Raw genomic sequence first — 22,985 nt, forward strand, 5'->3', positions numbered from 1 at the left:
CAAATTTATAGGTAGTGCTCAACGCTAGTATGAGGAAGCTCTTTGTGTAGGTTAGAGAAGAATTGTGTGTGCAAATATGGTTACACCTACATTTTATATCATTTCTATTTAGACTTCAGAAAATGTCAATGCAGTATGTATGTAATTAAAAGGCTTGTAAGGAGACATGTCATAACCAGGATGGATATATTTCAGAAAATGCAGATAAAATTCTATACATAGTTTTATTACTGATTTTGAGGATATTAATGTGCTTGAAAAACATATAGGGAATCTAATTTCAAAACAGCCACATGAGAAAAGCATTCTTATTTTATGACAACAATAACAACTTTTCAATTTGATGTCTGATTCCTTGTTTCTCATTATACAAAGGATAAAGACAGCTGTATGCAATTTAGGAATGATCAACAGATTTTATACCTGTAAAGTTTGTTTCATGCCCTTAAATTTGATACTGTATCTCAGATTGTCTTTGCTAGGAAGATATTTGGGCTACTGAATATAGACGATAAATGTTTGTTTTCTGTCAGTCATGAGGCTTTCTGGTAGCTTTTTATTCCTTCTGTAAAGCAGAATGAATCTTGTGCCTCTTCATATAATATTGTAGTTGCAATCAGTGTGAATTTTTAACTAATGTCTTTAGATATTATTGGGGCTTAGCATGTGTCCCCATCATGTATGCACACAAACACATGTACCACACATACATATAAACACAGTGGGCCATATAGATCAAAAGAGTTAGAGGAACACTGAGCACTCCCTGGGTGATCAGGAAGAATGCCCTTTAGTGGGGAAATACGTACACCTCTGCATTGCAGATCCCACCTAGCTGGGCCTGTACGCTTGGCCTGTCAAGTGGCTGGCCACAGGTCCTGTTTTTTCCCAGTTGCCTCCTACGTGGGCACACATGCACATGGAAACAGGTCTCTCTGTTGAGCCTGAGACCTTATGGCCTAGCCAGTATTTGACCTGGACTCCCCAGTAGACAGCTCCTCCTGAGGTCTTGCCTTAGAGATGTATGTGCCTGCCTCCCAGGCCACTTCACCTGCTTGCCGACAGGTCTGGCTTTATAGTCCTTAGGGACTGCACACTGACTTACATACTCTTACTCACTCACTCCTGTTCTGGTTACACAGACACATAGAGCACTGTGATCCATGGTCTGATGGCACTTGCTGGCACTCAGACCTCCATACCCATACTTGTACACAGAACAGGTAGCCTCTCATCCAAGAAGGGGATTAGAAGTGGAATTTAATGAGCAGACAAGACAGCCAGTGCTGATTAGGTGCAGGTGCATGACTAGACAAGCATTCTGTCCATCAACCTGTGTACATGCAATCCCTCTGGTTTTTCATGTATTTTTGGCATCTCCCTTCCCTTCTCCCCTTGCCCCTGATATCTCTCTAGTTTCTTACATTTGTATTCCTATAAACTGAATTGGAAAGCTTCAAAATCCAGCTGATCTTAAGAAATTGAGCTGAGAGAGTTGGCATTCAACCTGGAGAAAAGAAGCCTCCACGGAGACTTTGTTGTAGCCTTTCAGTTCTTAAAAGGGGCCTATAAGAAAGATGGGGAAAGACTTTTTAGCAGGGCCTGTTGCAATAGGATGAGGGGTGATTGTTTTAAACTAAAAGAGGGGAGATTAAGGCTGGATGTGAAGAAAAAATTCTGTACAATGTGGGTGGTAGAATATTGGTACAGTAGAGGTGGTGGATGCACCATCCCTGGAGACATTTAAGGCCAGGCTGATGTGGTTCTGGTCTAGTTGAAGATGTCTCTGCTCATTGCAGGGGGGTTGGACTAGATGACCTTTGATGGTCCCTTCCAACCAAAACTATTCTACGATTCCAGAACTTTAGCTTGTTCATAGTAACTCTATTTTAACACTAAGCAAAGATTTTTTTTTTCTTCTATATCAAAACGTGCACTTTTACTTTTCTCCTTTAATTTTCCGCTGTTTCTTTAAGAGACCTCTGAGAAATGTGATGAAAGTTCTATGTCTGGTGTTAGACCAGACGAGCAGAGGGTTCCTTATGGCATGGCCTTTACGCTTATTACTGTTTGAAAGGTAATCAGATCATTACTGGATTTCTTATCAATAATTTCTGTACTTTGTGTTGGTGCAGTAAGGTTAATGAAAGAAATTAAAACATTCAAATGTATAGCTTAATCTTTGGGTCCACAGTTTTTCCCATTCAGACATGTATTAGTTTTACCACCATCTGTATTGAATTTAGGGCTAGATTACAGAACCAGTTGAGGCACAATTTATGCAAAATTTTAATTTACGCAATAATTTTTAAAGGAGAGGGCTTAGCTTAGGATAGGTGATTCCTGGCAGCTTCTAGTAAGTGTTGGGGAAATTTTATTGTACCCCTTGAGGTGAATTAAAATACGCATTTGCACTTAAGTATAAAGTGATTTAATGGACTAAGCGTTGGACAGAGTTGTACTGCTGCGGTTCTACAGGGAGTTTGCAGAGATGTAGCATGAGCTGATTCTTTGTACCTGCATGCGCCAGCACCACTCATATTGCAAATCAATATTGTAACATTTCTTAGCTTATCACCAAGGCAATTGGTTCTGCCTTATATAGATTTGTTCCACCTCTGGCCTTCCTCTTTCTGTTGTTTAACCTGGTTCTGGAGTTAGGCTTTCCCACTGCCAGGACAAGGTCATTCCTCTGTCTCCAATTACTATTGCTGAGCAGTTAAAAATGTAATTTCCCCTTCATAAGGTATCTCAAGTTAAAATTCCTGCAGCTGTTTTTCTGTACTAAATGCTTGATGATTTTAGGTATTCTGATTGATGCTTGAAAAAATGGCTGTCTCCGATCCTCACCTCAAGCATCTATCTGTACCCTTTCTCTCTTTGCCTCATACGTTATGTAGAGAGAGCTAAAAGAATGTGTGTGGTGGGTTGCCTGTGACCAACTGCCACATGCTTACACAGCTCTTTTCTCCCTCCCTCAACAGGAGGGGTGAGAAAATAGGATCAAAAAGCTTGTGTGTCAACACATAGACAGGGAGACTGCTTACCAGTCACCATCACAGGCAAACCAGACTTGACTTGGGGAAAAGTAATTTAATTTATTTCCAATTAAAATAGATTTTGGTGGTGAGAAACAAAAAATAAAACTTGAACCAACACCTTCCCACCCTCCCCTTCCCCTTTGCAAGTCAACTTCATTCCTTCACTCTTGACTCCTCTGTCCTTCCCTGTCCCCTAAGTGGTACAGGGGGATGAGAGTTGAAGGTGTTAATCAGGCACCTGACTAGCAGTTTTTCTTGACACTTGTCCCTTCCTCAGTGCAAGTCCTTTCCATAGGCTGCAGTCCTTCAGGATAAACCTGCTCTAGTGTGGGTTTTCCACAGGCTGTGGTTCTTTCAGGACACATCCACTGTTCTGGCATAGGGTCCTCCATGGGGGGAGGGCCCACATGTTTGCACTAGTGTTCTCACTTCTCCTCCCCCACCTCCTCATCACACCTCTGCCTGAGTGGTGTTTTTGGTTTTTTGTTCTTAAGTAGATTTGCGTGGAGGTGGCACCAGGTTCCCCAGGAAAGTGTTTGATCTGCCTTTTAGTCAGGTGAATAGCAGACCTAAAATACACTTTTCTGAACTGAAATGCATTATCCAGAGAGACAGAGAATTGAATCTAAAGGTCTGTCTTCAGGACCTAACTGAAGTTACATTACTAACCTCTTGAAGAGCTGGGCTAAGGATCGTCTCCCATTTAATTTGAGGAAAGGAAATAAAGGGTTCCAATTATTTCTCGGATTGTTACCTACCATAGAAAGAGAAAGTGTGTTGAGAGGAGGGAGTAGGGGCTTATCTTGGCTAGCTAAACAAAACAATTCTGATATGCTGGAGCACTGTGGGTGCACTAACTGTAAATGATAGTGTTTCTGGAATCTGTAGAGGTTTCAAAGGAAAGGCAGGATATGGAAAAGGCCTCTGATCTGCTTATATGACAAGTGTTACATGTCAGTTGTCTGCTGGCTGTCAAAAACTTACCTGGATCCCTGAGACTATTTACACATGTAACCCCAGCAGTTTTCTGTTCTGAATCCTGTACAAGTATCTGAGCTGAAGAGGAGCAGGGCTGATCACTTCTTGCCAAGCCAATTTGATATGTAAACTCGCGTTTCCTGAATGTTGTTTCAACAGCATGGGGGTACCCAGGTTCCCTTGTGAATTGAGGCTTTGCAATTTTAAACTGGGTGATAGAGGTCCAGTACTGTTCCCACTAAAGGTTTTGCTGCAAATGCTAAAAAGCAGTGTGTCTCTTGGTTTCTTTTTATAAGGAATTTCCTACTTTAAGGAAGCAGGCTGATAGAAGAATAGGTTGTGGTGTGTAAAGGAATAGAAATAGGAATTAGTATTTTCTCCACCGTATATGCAGCCAATATTAACAGTATATTCTTAGAGCAACACTGGCTTAGTAGCTTTGGACCATCAGCTGAAGCTGCTGTGATTGAAAAGCATGTTTTGGTGGCAGCAAGGAAATACTGGCAATACGCTGCAGTATCGTGTTCCGCCACGCAGTTCTTCCAGCGCTAGGAAACGAAACCTGAATTCGGCGGCCTCACCGCACCGGGAATGGAAACCGAAAGCTAGTGGTATGGGCGGCGGGGCTTGATCCGGGGCCGCCCGGCGGCGACGCCTGAAAGGCGGGTGGCTGTGGAACTCGGCCGGGGTGCGGAGCGGGCAGCGGCAGCAGGTACTGTCTCGGGCAGGCTCTGTTGGAAGTTGTATTTAGATTGCCTTTAGGCTGGGGTTTGGGGCTGAGACTGGGATTCGGATTAGGGCTGGAGTTGGGTTTTATTTTGAGGAGGGTGATTTGCTTGGGTTTAGGCTTGGTGCTCGAGCTACGTTTCAGCATGTAGAAATGGACAGTTCATCCCAGAATGGTGTTCTCGAGCCTTTGATGTAGCTTTTTCAATTTAGATAAGAAAGTGAAGAAAAGGCTCAGGTCTATTGCTGCCTTGACAAAAAGTACATAGGCAGGTACACAAAAGGTGGTTTTATGCAGCTGTATGTATATAAATAGTTACATTGTGTGAAAACTGTAAAGTTATGTTAAGCACATCACTGTAATATAGCACACTGTATTGTATTTTCAAAGTAGATAATGAAAATGTTTTTGTTTCTATGTAATTTTGTTTGGTGTGGGCTTAAGACAAGGTGACAATCAGAAAGAAAATTGCAACTTAGTTTTGAGTTCGTGAAATCTGAAAAACAGGTTGCACTTTAGTTTCTTTTGTTAAAGAGGTTATTTTAGATATCTAAAAAAGACATCTAAATAGTCTTTTTATGGTCTCAGGAAAAAGAAAGATAAACATATCTGTGGCATATGAGTATTTGCAATGGGAGATGCTACCGCAATGAATACTGCATGAGGCCATTACTTGAGAAACTAGGGAAAACTAAAGTTGATAAGAACTGATCTGATGTGGTAGGGGTTGTGTAGGGTATCCCCAGCTGCTTGTTCTTTTGCTCAAAGGAACTGAACATTGTGACCTTGTAAGGTGGGGTGTTATGCTAACAGTTACAGATGAGTTACTCAAGATTTGAGAGAATCCTACTCTTGGCAGGAGGGAGAGGGGGATAATCGAAAATTAATTAAAGAGTGGGGTTGATACCAAACAATGGTTACTCCCATCACACAATAAAGATGTTGTGGCATTCCTAATTGTGACTAGACTAGTATGAATGGTGTGGGTACTTGTGGGTTGTGCATTCAAGTCACTTGAATGAGGGAACATGGATCATTCATTGGAGTGTGCCATGTAGATATAGCTAATACAGCAAATTATGACCAACCCCTCAAGGGTCCTTTCAGGCAAAACCCAAAAGAGATACGTAATTCTCCTCTTCAGTAAACTTTAAGAAAGACAAAAGCTGATGTTTTCCTTATAACTCATAAAAATACATATTGAATTTTAAAGTGAATAAATATCTCAACAGGATGTTCATGAAATGCTTTCTTTAAAGTTTTATTCCAGCGTGTTTAAGAAGTAGATAGTGGCTGAAGCTTCAGAGCATACCCTGTTCCCTGAAAGTTATCTCTTGATTAATTAGAGTTTTCATCTTTTGAATGCCAAGATCTGTGATGGATTTCAAGAAAGCTGTTCATAATGCTGCAAACGAGAATGCTCAATATGACAATATGGATAGCGGGTGTAGCAACAGTGAGAAAACTGGCTTCATTCCAGCAAAGGAAGACAAAGAGAGTGGGTGTACAAGTGACATTGCTGGGCACGATGAGCCTGGTGACAAAACAGATGCAGCTGTTGAGCGAATGCTTAAAGAAGAAGAAGACAGAGAAAACGAAGCTGAAGACATAGACTACAGTAAGGCTTACGATATCGTGACAACTGAAGAAGTGACAGAGCAGGCATTGCAAACTGAAGGCGAGGAGTTCAGAATTCTCCATCATAAATGTGATTCCCAAAGTCCTGGTGAGGAGCTGTTACTAGCTTATGCTCATGTCCTTGGCTTTTATTGCAGGGTCTTAACTTTTGGCTCTATTGTAATTAATAGATGAGTTATGGTTATATGGTTCTATCAATAACCATGTATGTGTTTATTTTAGGAATAAGAAAATGTCTTGAATATCTGAGACTACACATGTGGTCATCCCTATCAAGAGCTGCGTAAGTACAGTGGGATTCATGGAAAGAAATTTAATAAATGGTAATAAAAATGGTTTCTTTGAATTAAATAGATATCACAGTGTAGTACCCCTCAGAGAAAGAAGCTATGTGCTTATCCCCTAGGTTTGTGGAAAATCATGTGGAAGCATGTTTAGGATTCCACACTTCCTCCACAGGAAGGAAGATTCCCAATGTAACAGAAAGACTGCCCAAAGAGTAGAGATTGTCTGCACATTTTGGGAACTGATCTACAATTTTATCTGTAGCTACTTATTTTTTTTTCAAATTACCTATCTTTCTTTTTTTTTTTTTTTTTTTTTGATCATCTTTCCTCATGTGGTTTAGGTCTACTTTTACAGTGTTTAAAACAGTTTTTCAACAAAAATTTCCATTTCATATATACCTGCTGTGGTTTTGTATGTCAGTTCTCATGCATGATTTTCTGCATTTCCAGATTCTGGTTCCTTTCCCTGCTTGATATGGAAAAGTATTAGCAGTAGCAACATTCACATTGACAGCGAAATGTTGCCTCTGCATTCTGGAGTTGACTTGCTGAAGAGATTAGTATGGATTAAAGGCAGACAATTTACATGTATAAGATGGAAGTTTACATAGGTTTTCTTCATAGAAGGCTACTCATTGCATCAGATAACAAACTGGGCCTGTAAGCCAGAGGCTGATTTTCCCAGTGGAAAGGAAAGCTGGACCTTCCCAGGTGTGGATCCAAGGTGATGTGTATCAGGCATTTTTGACAGCCTTGAAGAAAACAAGCATGGTCTTACTGTTACAGTGTGGCTGTTCCCGTAAATGCATTAGTATTGTAACAGACAGTGTAGTATGTAATAGACAAACATGAGAGCAGAGAACCTTTACTAGAAGGTCTTGCTTCTTCTTCATTTGGACCTGCAAAGTTCTTCTGACTCCTTGGTTTGTCCTGGGTAAAACATTGTACCTATGGGGTTTGATGGATTTTGAAGAGCTGTAGAACACAGTCAATTCCCAAGATATATTAAAAGCTGCTGAGGTGCTGTCTGTTTATATTTGCCATCTCCAGTGCAAACGATTTGTTTCAAGCTTGAACTAAGACTGGTTAATGTAAATTTTATCAACTTTCATAGTTTTCTGAAACAGGAAGTGGATGAATACTTCTTTTAATTCTTTAGTCTCTTGAAGAAATGCATTGTGATTGGATTCTTCTTGCTATTAAGGTATTTTTCTTGCCATAAACATTCCTTGGATGAAGGAAGTAGTTGTCATTGTCATGATAATTGTTGATAACCCACTTGCTATTTTTAGCTGGAAACTCAGGGAGGAAGGTTCTCAAAATATATTTTGTGGTTATCTCCTGTGGGGTATTTCTTGGAGCAGACAACACTTTCCACATAAGCAGGCGCAGACAAGAGGTGCCATAGGAGTCACAAAAGCCTCGGATACTACATAAGTGTCATGAGTTGTAAAGGAGACAATTGCTAATACATTCAATAACTGAAAGGTTTGTAGGCTAGTTAGGAGTAACCCTAGATCCAAGAAAGATGGTTTGCTATTGATTTAATTTATACATTTAATCTTTAATTGTTTTAATGAACAAAAACACTTAAAATTTGCTAGTAAGCAAATTTCTTCTGTCTCATGTCCGTGACTTTTCTTGGACTAATGTTATGTGTATGCTATTTCTTTATCTTTCAGCTATGTCAGCCTGTTAAAAGACTTTGTTGAGTCTGAATTCTTTGTGATAGATGGGGATTCCTTACTACTTATGTTTTTAGATGAGAAAACACAATATCTGCACTCCTTCTATAGAATTGAATGCTTCCTGCAGGATTTCACTGAAAAAGGAGCAAAATATGTCATTGCTTTCTTCAAGGTACTGAAGAAGTAACATTTGCTATTTAAACCACTGCACTCCTTCAAAACCATATGCTTGATTCTAATCGGGATTAGGAAACTGCTCATTGTGTCAACAAATGTAACCAAATAATTTCATTGTTTTTATTTCCCACAGGATGCAGAACAGATGTATTTTCCGTATCCTTATTTTCTTTTTTTACGAACTGCATTAATAGAACACCTGAGGCATAACACAAGCATCACTGTTCATACAGAATTTTCCAATTGTTTATCATCCCAATGGGAGATTTTCCTGAAGAAAAGCTATCCCTACTTCATCATTGTATCTGACATAGGACTGAGCTCTCTCCAGACAGACTACTTGTCTATTTTAATTGCTCATTCACTGTCAAAGAAAATCAACGTTGTGCTTGCTTCAGGACAGGAGTATGATATTCTTAGAGTTTATGGATATCATGTTCAGAGTGTGTATAAGCACAAATTATTTTTTGTAAAGGTAAGTTACACAACTTCTTTGTCAGCTTGCAATAACAGTGTTAGTTCTCCTTAACAGATTTAATGAAGATATATCAATGTAATTATTTTACATACTAAAATTATAAAGCACTAATATGTTTCTTTACTGGTCTTGAAATCCTTAACAGGTAAGGATTTGATGGCAAATTCCTGCCCTGTTCTCTATCGTCTCATTTCACATTCCTGTTCACTTAAGACAAGATAGCCTCAAATACAGCCTTTTCCTGATCTTCAGTACCACATGTCTTAGTTGACTTGTAATATGCTAGACACAGACTAGCATCTAGAGCAGAGATGTGATTTTGTAAGATTTTATTTAGAATAGATGTTTCTTGAAGGCTGAAGATTAACATGTCTAAATTGTTTCTGTCTGTGGCTAGTAGTGACTGATGCATTGTATTTGTTTACTTTTGCATATAACTGACTTCTGCACTTCTTAGTATGGACAAGATCTGCAACGTGCCTATGGAAACCTAGTCAAGTGCAAAGAATCATTCATGTGTCTATATGGTCATTTCAAGCTGAGCCTGAATAGCATACAAAAAGAGGTAACTTGACCTCTTTGACCTTTTTTCTTTTTTCAGCTTGGGCTGGCTGTCCTCCATTCCTTTACCCAAAATTCTCTACTCACCAGAACTGGGGACTCTCTTCCTTATCCTGAAGTAACACCCTGAGTCTGAGAAAGTCTCCTTTATGCCCAGTCTTTTTCACAGCAGCTTGAAACTGTTTCTTTCCTTAAAGTTCATTCAAGTAGGAAGGTTCAGCTGGAAACTGATCCATGGGGTGCTGCTTAAGGGTAACTGGCTTGCAGAAGATGGGAACCAGGCCATTTGGCAGAAATCACCATCTGGTCCAGCAAGACGATTTTTTTTCAGTCCAGAAAATGAGGGCCTTGAGGGGCTGAAACAGAGCCCTGCGCAGCTAGGAGGAGGCCCCAGGAGTCAGAGACTGTCAAGGCTTTTGGTGCCCTTGAGGACATGACAAAAAAGGGCTGTTTTTACTAATGTTTGTGCCCACGTTTCCTTCTGTAATTTTCATGTCCTTTTTTAATCTTCTCTGGTGGATCTTAGTAAAGAATAAGACTTGTCCTTCTTTTTGTAATTTTTATTATAGCAGTCATGTGTTATTCATAATGTTATGACAACAGGTTCACCAGAGTGTCCATCTGTTGAAACAATTGTGGCCTGAAGGATCTGACATTCGGCGTGTGGTCTGTGTTCTTGCTTGTGCTGTGGGATTAAAAATATACAGCAACATGTTGGAAAATGCAAGTAATTCCATGGGAACAAAGAAAAAGCAATCAGCAAGAGTAAGAATTTTTTCAGATATCTTTTCAGCATAGTGACTATATACATTTTGCTAGCAGGAGAGGTGACTGTCCTAGACCTCAAGGTGAAGAGGGATCCAGATGCTTCTTTTGTTGACTATACTCTCTAAGTGGTCTGGTTTAGGTAATTACTGTGGCCACAGCTTTTCCAAAGGAGCATGGTCACTCTGTGGGTGGCACTGTGCCCGCTGCCACAGTGACTACTTCTGGGGAAAGCTTTACCTGACTAGCAGTTATTCCCACAGGGAATTTTACCTTAGAAGATAGTTGTGCTCATTGTTTTTCGTTTCCTAACGCTCAGTGGCATACTGGCTTTTACAAAAAAATAACCTTTTCTTCAAGGTAGCAGGATGTTTCAGAAAAACACCTTTCTTTCTACCTGTCATGGAATCATTTTTGAGGCCACATACTACAAGCCTTGTATTTTCATCAAATTAACACAGATGCAATATCAGTAGTATTTTGATAGACACTTATTTAGTGGACTACAAGGATAGCTAAAAGTGGATTTTTATACAGACTTTTTGCTGTGCAGTTGAGAAAAGAATACAGACCTATCTCTAGACAGTAGCCTTTATTCTTAAAATAACATTTCTAGTCAGACACACTGACAGTTGTTTTTGTCTTGATTTTCATAGTCATAGTCTTTTCAGAAAAGATTTTTTTTTTATATTATTAACTGAATGTTCAGTTTGACTTAAGTGAATCCACTAATGATGACAATGCACAAATTGTTTAAATATGTCAAAATTATTAGCTGCTTTAAGCTGCTTTAGAGGTGAACACAGTTAGTTTACTGAAGGATGTGGTCAACTTTTTATGTGTCATCTCTCAACAGGGAAGAAGTAAACCCTTATCTCCAAAAGAAGCAGCTGACCTCTGTAGAATGCAATGTCTTGCAGTGACTTTTCTTCTTCATATGCCTCTTTCACAGAGAGCTCAGATTAGGATCATGAAATCATGCTGGACTAAGCAAGTTTTACCATTAATAAAAATGGTATGTGTAGCACTGTCTTACTTCCCTTGTCATCGGGTGCAGTTGTTAATTCAGTTTTCATTTTCCTTTATATGCTAATTTAGTCATTTGAGGAGATCAAAGAGCATAATGTATCTGCTGAAAACAAGCCTTACCTAGTTCAGGAATCTTGTGAGCCTCAGTTCAGAGGGGTTCGGAGAATGTTTGGGGTAATATGTTATACTTGACCTCTCTTTAGACCTCTCCAGTTAGACAGTGTTAGTGTTAGGCTACTGGGCTAGATGGACATTTTGGTCTCATCCAGTATGAGAATTTTGATGGCAGGCCTTTTTCTTGTTTAAAGTTAGTTATTTTAGTGAAGAACAGTGAAGGCAGTTTCGTTATTGCAGAGAAGTCAAGTAGCAGTGTGTTGTTTTTGCATGTCAGCAGAACCAAGGTAGTTAACCCTGCTTTGGAGATGCTGTGATCTCTCCAAATGAAAAGGTGCTCCCTAAGAATTAATTCTTTGTTTTATTTTAACAGCAACAATTGTGTACGCATTTTGCTCTGACACAGCTAAGCAATACAAAAGATTGGAAATTGGATTTAACTTACCTGCCTGACTTAAATGATGATTCACTGCTCATAAATCTTGCATATTATTACGAGGTCGAATACAATAAAGGTATTTATCTTTGAACAGTTTAGTTATCTAATTTCAGTAAGCTGCAAAATGAAAATGAAACTGCTTGTACAAGCAGAAGTGAGCACAGTTTTCTAATTACCCATGCAATAATGGATACATTTTATGGCATAATAGGGAAACTTGTTTCTAAAACCAAGTCTAGAAAATCACATGTGAAAGTGTCCTTCACCAGTACTCATTTAGAATGCTTTACCATATCTTATCTTTGAGGTACCATCTGGACTTAAGCAGAGGAAGAGTCGTATAGCATAGGCAGTAAGAGCTCTGGATCACTGTTATTAAGTATTCTCAAACATTTGTTTTTTTTAGCCAGCTTTCTGTCTGTTTCCTTTTGTCTTAGTTGCAACACAGAATGGAAACCAGATACTATTCTCTACTGTCACTGTGACACTGGGTAATATTTTAAATTTCAGATGAGATTGATTCAGATAAAATCATATATTGGCTCATAAATACATGAATCTGGGAGCCGGAGCTTTAAGAACACCATCAGGTGTGTTAAGATTCACAAAAAAGTTACAAAATCTGACAGAGCAAGGAAGTAGGGAAAAAGTAGCAGATGTTCTTAGCAGAGTAATTCTGTTTACCTGAAATCCTCTGGCATGAGTTTGTCTGATAGTAAACCATAACACTTTCTTTATGTGTCTAGTCACAAGATGTCCTGTATGTACTTCAATAAAGCAAGTGTAAAGGAATTTTTAAAGGAAATATAAATTAGGACTATGAAATGTAATACCTGTTATTGGGCACTAAAAGGAAAACTTAAGGTCCTACCCTGCAGGAGGGTGCAAGAAACTCTTCTTTAGCTGTGGACCTTGCAGATATTTAAATGTGATGTTTTTGGCAAAACACATCTTTTTGGTATATTTACTTAGTTATACCCTGGGCTATTAAAAACTGTGAATGCATATCATTCTGTTCTAATGTGTTCTGACGGCCAAAGACATTGAATAAGACTGAAGTCTGTGTCTGGTGCTGCATAGGTGAATAGGTAGGCTCTGTTTGAGGAAACTTAATTTTTAAGTGCCTTTTGTTTTTTTCTTTCCCTCTTTCTTGCTTCCTTGTGCAGGATTTAAGTTCAAAAAGGAATTGGGGAAAGATGTGGAAGATGAATACCAATGTTTATGGGACACTGTAAGAAAATTGGCTGTGAAATACTGTCTTGGAGATGCTTTCCCAATACGAAACAGCTCCCAACCATTTCTTGATCAGAAACATACGTTTTTTACAGGTACTGGCAACTCCACATATTAGAGAGTTAGAAGCATGATCTTTGTTGCTATCACTAAAAGTTCTAGCAGTAGTGATCTGATTTTATCCTGATCACAAATCTTATCCATGCTTCATGGATCCTCTCCTCCTTCCTTTCAACCCACTAGCAAAACTTACAGCTGATGCCAAAATGTGATGAGGCCTTATAGGTAAAATTCTGACTCTAAAGTAGACAACACAAGTGTTGTTACTGATTTCAGTAGGAATTTGGCTTAGTTCCATGATTGCTAGCCCAAATCTATTACGAAAAACATTATGATAAGTGTAATACAAATAATAGTAAAAAGCATTATAATTACTCATAATTAAAGTAACGATTATGTGCAGGAAGAATGCCTCTGAAGAGCATCTTTGTGTATGTTCATATAGGATTATAGAGATATTGGGCATAGGAGCAGCAAACTAAGTTAAATAAACAATTGTTACCCTTATGGCAGTGTCCAGCCATTACTGTAGCTCACATTACAAGCCTTGAGGATTGTAGAAATGTGACTTGCCCATAAGTGTGTTAAACTAAACCACTATCCTTTTTAATAGCCTGTAATTGGGGAACTGCAAAGTTGACTCAGATTGTTTTCTTCCCTCACTTACGAGATCTGTTCTGAACATCTGAAAGGAGTAGATGGAGATTTTTGCCTGATATCTGACATTTCCTGAGAACCAGTTTAGTTACAACCTTCAAAAGTCTGGTTTCATCTTTAGAAGGAAATTCAGTAGAAGCTGGAATATATATTACTGAAGTTTGTGGGTATTCTTCTGCTAGTTTCAAAGTGGGCAAAGTGGACTCAGTGGGCAAAAAAACACCAAGTTTCTTTGTTATCTTTGGGATATTAAAACCTCTTCTGGCACAGCATTTGTGTTGCCCATTTCTGTGCTTCTTTTGGATGCCTTGGAGACTGAAGTTGTGGCTAGACTTCAAATGTGGGAAGGATGAACAATGCTACCTGTCATCTCCAGTCATCTAATGCAAGTGCTTTTGAAAGTGCATACATATTTAGGAGACTGTGGTCTTTATGGAATTAGTGCAGAAAGTAGATGCCTGTGAGATGGGATGGGTTATAGCATTCAAAATATTAGTGTGTCTAAAATGGATTATGAGAATATCTGCTTGGAAGCATAATGATGTCTGCTTCTTTTTTCTTCCCATTCTTGAGAAGAAACAGAAAAAAGGGGAATTAGTGAAGTGCTGCTCCCTTGTAGCAAATTTTGCTTTATAGACTTTATAATGTAACTTGACAGAATTTTCAAGTATGATATGCAATTAGATGTATTCTTAACTAAACAATTTTTTTTTTTTTTTTTTTTTTAACACTGTAAAGTGTATGACAGAAAAATTCCCAACATTGGACTAATCTCAGTGAAATCTGATCTTGTCGAAGTTTATGCTGGGGATGTTTTGAAAGACCTACCTGTTTTAAAAAGGTACATATAGGAGTTTTATTCTAGTGAAATAACATTACACGCACTTATTTTCTGCTTCCCTGCACTTTACATCCATATTATGCTCGATTTGCACAAATGTAGAAGTGCTTTTGCTATGACTGGGTAAAATTTCACATTCACATGTACTGCTGTAAATATTAACAGATTCAGAACAAGAATGGAGAAGAGTCAGTATGTCCGTTTTTTCCCATACTGTTATTTGCGTTATATTTTACATTAATATTTTACATTATTTGACTCTTATTTTACATTTTGTAACTGTTTTTCTAAATGTACAGTTCATCTGTGAAAGGTCTTATTCTAAATTGCAAAGTTCAGATTGATTTCAGGAAAAGACAAACGTTAAATAAAAATACTGGAAAAGAAGAAGAGATTATCCTTTGCACTTGATCTCCTGCTTGTGGAACTGGTTTCTGTGCCGCACAATGGGTGTTGTTTACACAGCATGCACGTTATCTAGTTGCATTCTGTGATTGATCTGTATGAAAATAAGTGACAAACTGGGGTTTTGCTTTGTTTGTTAGTAATTATTTCTGAAAAACTGAGGGAAGACAAGCCCTAGAAAGCTGAGTAGTATTCAGGGATCACCGTTTCCAAGCTCAGGAGCAATGCATCCTGACAAAGAGGAAGGTTGCCCAGAGAAGCTGTGGATGCCCCATCACTGGCAGTGCCCAAGCCCAGGATGGGGTCTTAGAGCAACCTGGTCTAGTGGAGGGCATCCCTGCCCACAGCAGGGAGTTGGAACTGGATGATCCTTTCCAACCCAAACCATTCTATAATGTCAATATATTGACACAATATATTTAGAATAGAATTAAACTCTGCATTGGTTTTCTGCTGCAGTAAAATTGTCTTTTGATAAATACACTTTTTTAATGCTTTGAATGTTTTATCAGAGATGCCAGAAGACACTTGTAGTTTATGCTCTGTTTAACGTTTGTGTATTTTAGCAACGATCCTGCAGTTACTTCACTTACTAAATACAAGGAATTTGATGAGCTTCGTCACTGGCATTCTGGCAGACCTTTGACTGAGGAATATGAGCGAGTATGTTGCACTGCTGATGGTAAGAAAAACTAACACAAAACCCATGTGTCTGTGTTGGCTAGAACAATATTGTGAAGGTTACTGTGGTTTTGGAAAGGACTTCTCATTTCAGATAATATTTGCAGCTCTACAAATACTTGCCAAACCAGAGCTACTGCTATAACTAAATGCTGATGTGCCTGTGCATTGTCTATGCATTGTGTATTATGTTAAATAGGTCTAACAAATATAACAGAATGAGCACTTGGGCTAAGATGCTCATGATACATTCCCTTTTGCTTGTAAAATGCATCACAGATTTATATAAGCAAACTATAGACATGTGGAGTTTAATGTTTAAATATATGGTTTGGGTAATGCTTAGTAAGCACATCCATACAGATGCAAAACCTGCTCAAATGTTTGCACAGTGCCTGCATAGCCAATCTTATCTTCTGAGAACAGAATTAAAATAAAGAAAAGAAGTTGTGGTTTAACCCCAGCCAGCAACTAAGCACCACAGAGCCACTTGCTTACTCCCTGCAATGGTGAGATGAGAGAGAGAATCAGAAGGGGAAAAGTAAGAAAATTTGTGAGTTAACAACAGTTGAAGACAGTTAAAGCAAAGGCCACGTGTGCAAGCAAAGAACACAAGGAATTTGTTCACATCTTCCCATGGATTTCGGGTATTCAGCCATCTCCAGGAGAGCAGGGCTCCATCACGTGTAACAGTTACTTGAGAAGACAAATGCCATCACTCCAAACACCCCACCACCCTTCCTTCTTTTTCCCCCAGATTTATATGCTGAGCATGGCACCATGTGGTATGGAATATCCCTATGGTCAGTTGGGATCAGCTGTCTGGGATATATCCCCTCCCAGCTTCTTGCGCACCCCTAGTCTCCTCGTTGGTAGTGTGGGGTGAGAAGCACAAAAGGCATTGACTCCGTAAGCACTGAACATGAGCAACTAAAACATCCCTGAATTATCAACACTGTTTTCAGCACAAATCCAAAACACAGCCCCATACTAGCTACTGTGAAAAAAATTAACTGTATCCCACTGAAACTATCATGGAAGTAAATAAAAGTTGTTTGTATTATGATTTTTCACGTTATGCACTACAGTTCACTGTAAATGTTTTCCAGGTTGTGATGCTAAAATCATGGACTTAGCTTTTACCTGAATATGCACATGAAATGAAGTATCTGATACTGTATGTACTAACAAGTACACAAAACTTTCTCTCAAAGATGTTCCTATCATGTATTGCGTCATATGGTGATTTAAACTGTGAAAAACCTACCAGGGTTTGAGAAGTCATGGATTACTGTTGGTAGTTCCAGTACTACTTATGGTTTTCATTCAGTGACTTAGAAATGTTGTTTCCTGGTGGGCATTTTTACCACTTGACCTGTGAAATCAGGGTTCCATCTGCTCATCGTTCTGACTGGATGAATTTTTGCCTTCTTCTGTGCACTGTGATTTCATTGGGAAGTTTGGAGAGCGTAGGCTGTGAAATAGTAGTTAAAGCACCTTCTGTAACATTGGAATTGAAGGTTTATGTCTATTCATTCTAGCTGAAGAGAGGGCCCTCTCTCTCCTGTGCCTTGCGTGTATGTGCTAAATGCTGGCATGTATCACCTCAGTGTGTCTTACGAGAAACAGGAAGATCAGAAACCAAATTATCATTTTGAATTTTAGGGCAGAGAGAAGTACCTAGGCTTGAGTGTGGAAGTATGATAGAATCATAGAATCATAGAACAGTTAGGGTTGGAAAGGACCTCAAAATCATCTAGTTTCAACCCCCCTTGCCCTGGACAGGGACACATCACCCTAAACCTATGTGCTCAATTCAGTATCTATCTTCCATTGGCTAGCATAATTGTTCTTCCAGCAGCTTTATTTATGCTCTGATGATGGACTCTTGCTTTCATGGTGAAGACTTCACTTTCTGATCATCTGAATTGCCTTCAGAAGACACGTTTCTATTTTCACAGACTGTGTGAGAAGCCTAGGCATTTTTCTCAGTTATGTCTTTCCAGGCACCCTGCTTGTGAAGTTTTTCAGTATTTTAAGCCTGTGCCTAATGTAGTTTGAATTTGAGTCTGTTGCTTGTCTCTCAAATAATTCAAAGTACTGTTCAATTTTAGTGAGTCTTAGTTGCCAGCCTCTTTCAAAATGTGGTTTTGGCCTTTAGGTCAATGAGGAAATTTTAGGAAATTTATCCATTGCCCAAATATCGTTTCTTGGAAATGGATTAGGCTGCAATTTTGTCAGAGCATTTCCCAATCAATTACATTTGTTTGCAGCGAAATCCAAAGATCCAGCAGAAAGAAGACAAATTCAGAAATTACAGGCTTTTCGTCATTTTTACGGAAGCACTTTGGAAGACACCGCTTCGAAACTTATTGTACATCAAGAGGATGTGTCAGGGAGTGCTAATGCTGCTATCAAAAAGACACAAAAGAAGCATGTGAGTATATTCAAGTTGCCCTTTCCAATCTTTTTTCTCTTATTCAGGAAGGGATTTCTACTATGATTACCACAGTTGAAGTTTTATGTTCTCAATGCACTGGGAGTTCTTAGTTGAAGAGGTTTAAATTGCTTTTGTAGTTCAAATTTAATTAGCTAATTGGCGAACGTATTTCTGTTCCTATTTAGCAATAGTCATGAGTAATTATATTTTATCAGGCACAAGTAAATAAAAAACAAATAAATAGATAAGAACTCTGTAAAGGCTGAGAGGTTTTGGCTCATGGCCAATATAATGTGGAGTGAAAGAAAATGAAGTTAATGAATATAATTTTACTGTAAGAAACTGTTGAGGAATACAGGAAGAAACATTATCCAGTCATTCATTTCCCTGCACTATTTGGAAACATTCTCTGTGAAAAATCCTGTGGATACTGCAATTAATCCTAACTAGGTGAACATTTTCAGACATCACAGGGTATGTAGAATGTACTTGCATACTCATGAACAACAAATACAGAGCAAGAGTAACTTGAGTACTATTTCATAATAGCCTGTACTATGGATTATAGATTATGGGCTGTCAAATTACCTGTAAATCTGTATATAAAATAACTTTAGCTGCAAGTCAGGTTGAACTCTTAATTTTATTTAATTTATTGGAAAGCATCTCAATACAATGAGAATTACCTATGTATAAATTAAGACAACTGCTATTTGATTTTTCCAGATTTGTGCTTTTTTTATGCAATTTCTGAAGCTTTATACTGACTTAAAATTAAGCTTTTTTGAGGACCATATATTGGGATTCAGAAATTGTACCTCCTTCAAAATGAAGTACTACTTTAAATGATTCACAAAACACAATGAATCACACAGATTAATTGAAAACTGTAATGTACCTGCTATGATTGAGTTTATGAATTAGCTTTTTTAGATGATACTTGCACACAGTGATGATTATTCTAAATAATTTCATGTTATTGGACAGAAAAGTAAAGCAGAAATAATTGCAGAGGAAAACAACAGGCGACTAAGAGCTAAAAAAGAAAAGAAAGAAGAGGAGCAATGGAAAGCCTTGTGTATAAGAACTGAAAAAGAAATAAAAGCAGATGTGACTGGTGGAATAAATAATTTGGAGAAGCTTCTCAAGACCCTTAAAAGTAAATCTGTGAAGTTCAGTGTAGAAATGACAGGACTGTCTGCCTGTTTAGAAGTGTGGAAGGAACACTGCAGAACTCAAGGTATGATAGCCAAATTAATGTTCATTATTCAGCTTCCATTCCCTTTCACCAAGAGTGACTGACTTTGGACATTCTCAGCTGGAATAAAGATGTGTAAATACAGCCCTCTTTCAGTAGCATGGAAGGTGGTTTTAACAGGCTCTAGTCCACTTTTGCAATTTGAAGATCCTTTGAGTCAGCTGTAAAGTAGCCAATGAACTTAGATTGTAGATATTTTTCTGTTTTGCTTTGTAGACATTGCATACATAATTAATTTTATTGTATATATCTTTAATGATTACGTATCATGCACACTAAAATGCATCTATATTGCAGTAGACTAGTTAGCTGAGGTGGTTAGTTTACAGTCTGATGACAATGTGTATGGAAATCTGTACTGCTGTGGTTAGTGGCCTCCTGTTTCGCCAGAATTAACCTGTTCAGTCCATACACTCAGTCAGGAGGGTCCAAACACACACTGCTTTATATGTGTTGGGGGAGCATTGTAAACACTGGAGTGAAATATGTTGCTAATAAGATTGACAAATGTGTTGGTCAGGAAGGTGAAATGGGGTAGCTCAGTTATTGCATAGATGTCAGAAGTATGACTTCCTTTTATAGCTGAGTGTGCAGAAGCAGATAGAATTATTTGGGTGGTTGGTCTTCGGTAGCACTGCTTTTTAGAGGTGGGTAGTCTTTAAATAAAATTCATTTTTTTAATTGTCATAAATTTGGTTGCATGGATGAGGTCTGTCCTAAAAATACCTCATATTAGAAAATTCTCAGTGATAGGATCAGCTTCCAAATAACTGTAGATTTTGTTTTTTTTTTTTTAAAGGCAACAAAGAGAAAGATTTAGGCAAAGCTGTTCAAGTCATGAGGAGAATTCATATTCTCCTTGAAAAATACCAAGATATGTTGGAGAAACCGCATCTAGAAAAGCTGACCAAATGTCTTAGATATCTTGGATTTGAGAATTTGGCATGCTCCCTATCTGGCCAGGTAAGTTTATAGACTGTAATGATTCTCCTATAACAGGATCTGTAGCTGAATATCAATAGTGTTTTCTGAAACATTTGAGTATAGAAGATCTTTATTGAGCTTATTTTATTTTTTCATTGTGCCGTAGATTTGGGAATATCTATTCTTGCTTCAGATAGTAATCATCTTTAGTTCCATGGATCATTGCTCTCCTTGATGTGGGAGCTAGCTGACACAATAGAGCACTTCCCCTTTAGTAAACAGAACTTTATATGGTTGCAAGATTAATTTGCAGCCATTGAAACAAAACCTTTCATACAAACAGGCATTAAGATTTGCTCTATGTTATGTCTGCCTGAGGCCTTAGACATCTGAGAGGTACCTGCTGTTCAATTCATCACATCAGCTGAACTCTGCATGTTAAAATAACTCTTAAAGCTAAGTGATGAGCAGCTGCTCTCTAACTGCCCAAAATGTGCTACTCTAGAGAAGGAAATCTTTGAGGCTGCAGTAGCTGAAAACTATTTTGTTTGTTGTTATGGTATTACTGATCACCTCTGAAGGAAACAGTTTTAGATGCTACATTGCTTGTCCTTCCTAGTACAGCTGAAACCACCAGCAGCTATACTGAATGTGGCTCAGAAGTAATTTCTCTAAGTACTGACTTTATGCTTTTCTACATGTTAGCAACCTGCCCACTGGCTGATTTAATGCTAAAAGTGGTTTGATACCTTTGTGTGTAGATGGGATGTTGACAGGGAGAGAGGATGCTTAAATGGCTCTCAGGCAGAGAGCCTCTCTCACAACCTGCAGAATATGAAGGCAGTAGCAAAAGGAAGGAAAAGTGCAGTGAACTGTCAGACTAATACCAATCATTTCAGTGTCTCATTTTTCAGGCACAGTAGAGTTCAGAATTTTTGGAAGCTTGTTTCTGAAAAGTGTTTATCATCCTTCCTTGAGGATCAGGACTGAGGTGAGGGAGGTGGTGATTTTCTTGTAAGAAATTTTCTTCTTTTTAGGAATGGAAATTATTTTTCTCTTTTTCTATGTAAATTCAGCTAGTGTACTATGATTGTTTGCTATTGGCAGCATAGTTATTGTAGGGGTGTTTGGTGTCCCAGATGTATTATATTTCAGGATTTAGGATCTGAGGTCTCAAAAGGTCTGTTGTAAAGGTTTGTGGTGATAGAAGGGATAAGTTGGCAAGTTTAATGTCTTGCTTGGAAGGGCTAAACATCAATCAGTGGATTTTGGATCTACTTTTGGTTTCAGCTACTTGTTTCTGATGATTCTAGATTAGATTTGCCAAGTTGGGGGAATTTTAGGCATAACTGCAATTTCTGGAATAACTGTAAACATTTCTTTCAAGAAATTGAATTAAGTTTTGAAATCTCCATCCTTGGAGATAGTAAAATCTCAGCTGAACACAGCCCTGAGTGACCTTGTCTAATTGCATCTGCTTCTAGCAGTGAGTTGGATTAATTTACACCGAGACATCCCCAACAATCTAAATTATTATGTGATTCTCATCTTTTAGTGTATGTTGTACATGTAATACTTTTCTATACAGATTTCAGGATCAGTTTTTGTAACTAGGCATGTCCCTGAATATTAAATTTGGTATTTTTTAGTGTATACAGGCATTGTTAAAAAATACAATTTGGGCTTACACTCAGCCTTAACGTTGAATTTCCTTTTGCAACTGTGATTCATTGCACAAGGGGTCAGGGCAGGCTGAAGTAAAGAGACATAAATATATAATGAGAAGGCTCTAGCAGGCAATAGCTTAAAGAGGCTGAGCTTTGCCTGCTAGCCAGGTTTGTTACCTCTTCTGACAAGAAAAACACTATCAGCACTAGCTATGGAAGACATACAATTTTTAGGACATAGTCTCCTTTGAAGAGATACAAGCAAAACACTGACATAAGGCTATTATGGTGTAGGTTTCTGCAAGAAATTATTTTGAAGTCACCTGCACTTCTGTATTTTTTCCAAAGCTTGCAGAGTTCCACAAAGGAAAAGATGTGCCATTTTCTCAATCTCTTGCTACCTTTCAAACCAGATTGAATTTTCATTTGACCTTATAGGCAGGAGAAACTAATGATAAGAAGATTAGCAACTATGCTATCGAAGTGGGTCCAGCTCGCTTTCAGCTACAATACATGGATTATTACTTGCTCAGAGAAGAGAGACATGATCCAGATCCCCGAGTGCAACATTTCATACCTGACACATGGCAGGTAATGAGAGGCAAACTTTTAGCATAAAATTAATGGAAGTTACCTTTGCTTTTTTTCCCCAATTTAAAAATACCTATTATTATACTACCTGTTAAAAATAGTGTTGTTTAACAAATTTAATTTTTCACTAAGTTTAACAAATTCAGTAGATCATTTTGGACTGCATTCCTGCCGTGGTTTAAACTCAGTCAGCCACACAGTCTTGCTCGCTTGCTCCCCCCCCTTTCCTCCCCTCCTGCTTGCGGAGGGATGGTGGGGGAGAATTGAAAGAATGTAACTCCCACAAGTTAAGAACAGTCCAGTAAC

At 38.4% G+C, this 22,985-nt stretch overlaps 1 protein-coding gene across 3 annotated transcripts in view; it reads left to right on the plus strand.

Moving 5' to 3' along the window:
* The first annotated feature begins 6,088 nt into the window (after positions 1–6,088).
* The window catches only part of DDX60 (DExD/H-box helicase 60), a 44,022-nt gene continuing 27,125 nt past the window's right edge, over positions 6,089–22,985 (plus strand). For 2 of the 3 annotated variants that reach the window (XM_061475115.1, XM_061475122.1), the window contains exons 1-15: positions 6,092–6,472; positions 6,607–6,667; positions 8,354–8,531; positions 8,670–9,011; positions 9,472–9,579; positions 10,179–10,340; positions 11,197–11,355; positions 11,857–11,998; positions 13,089–13,250; positions 14,611–14,713; positions 15,685–15,800; positions 18,073–18,236; positions 19,227–19,479; positions 20,297–20,460; positions 22,527–22,679. In XM_061475115.1, the coding sequence (XP_061331099.1) occupies positions 6,109–6,472; positions 6,607–6,667; positions 8,354–8,531; positions 8,670–9,011; positions 9,472–9,579; positions 10,179–10,340; positions 11,197–11,355; positions 11,857–11,998; positions 13,089–13,250; positions 14,611–14,713; positions 15,685–15,800; positions 18,073–18,236; positions 19,227–19,479; positions 20,297–20,460; positions 22,527–22,679 (2,631 nt within the window). In that variant the 5' untranslated portion in view covers positions 6,092–6,108. Of the gene's footprint in view, positions 6,473–6,606; positions 6,668–8,353; positions 8,532–8,669; positions 9,012–9,471; positions 9,580–10,178; positions 10,341–11,196; positions 11,356–11,856; positions 11,999–13,088; positions 13,251–14,610; positions 14,714–15,684; positions 15,801–18,072; positions 18,237–19,226; positions 19,480–20,296; positions 20,461–22,526; positions 22,680–22,985 lie in introns of all 3 variants that reach the window. The other variant, XM_061475128.1, reaches the window with a different exon arrangement.

Source organism: Pezoporus flaviventris, unplaced genomic scaffold (genome assembly GCF_033815535.1).
Source record: "Pezoporus flaviventris isolate CSIRO_AGI_PZ_B2104156 unplaced genomic scaffold, CSIRO_AGI_Pfla_v1 ptg000002l, whole genome shotgun sequence".
NCBI classification, from domain to species: domain Eukaryota; kingdom Metazoa; phylum Chordata; class Aves; order Psittaciformes; family Psittacidae; genus Pezoporus; species Pezoporus flaviventris.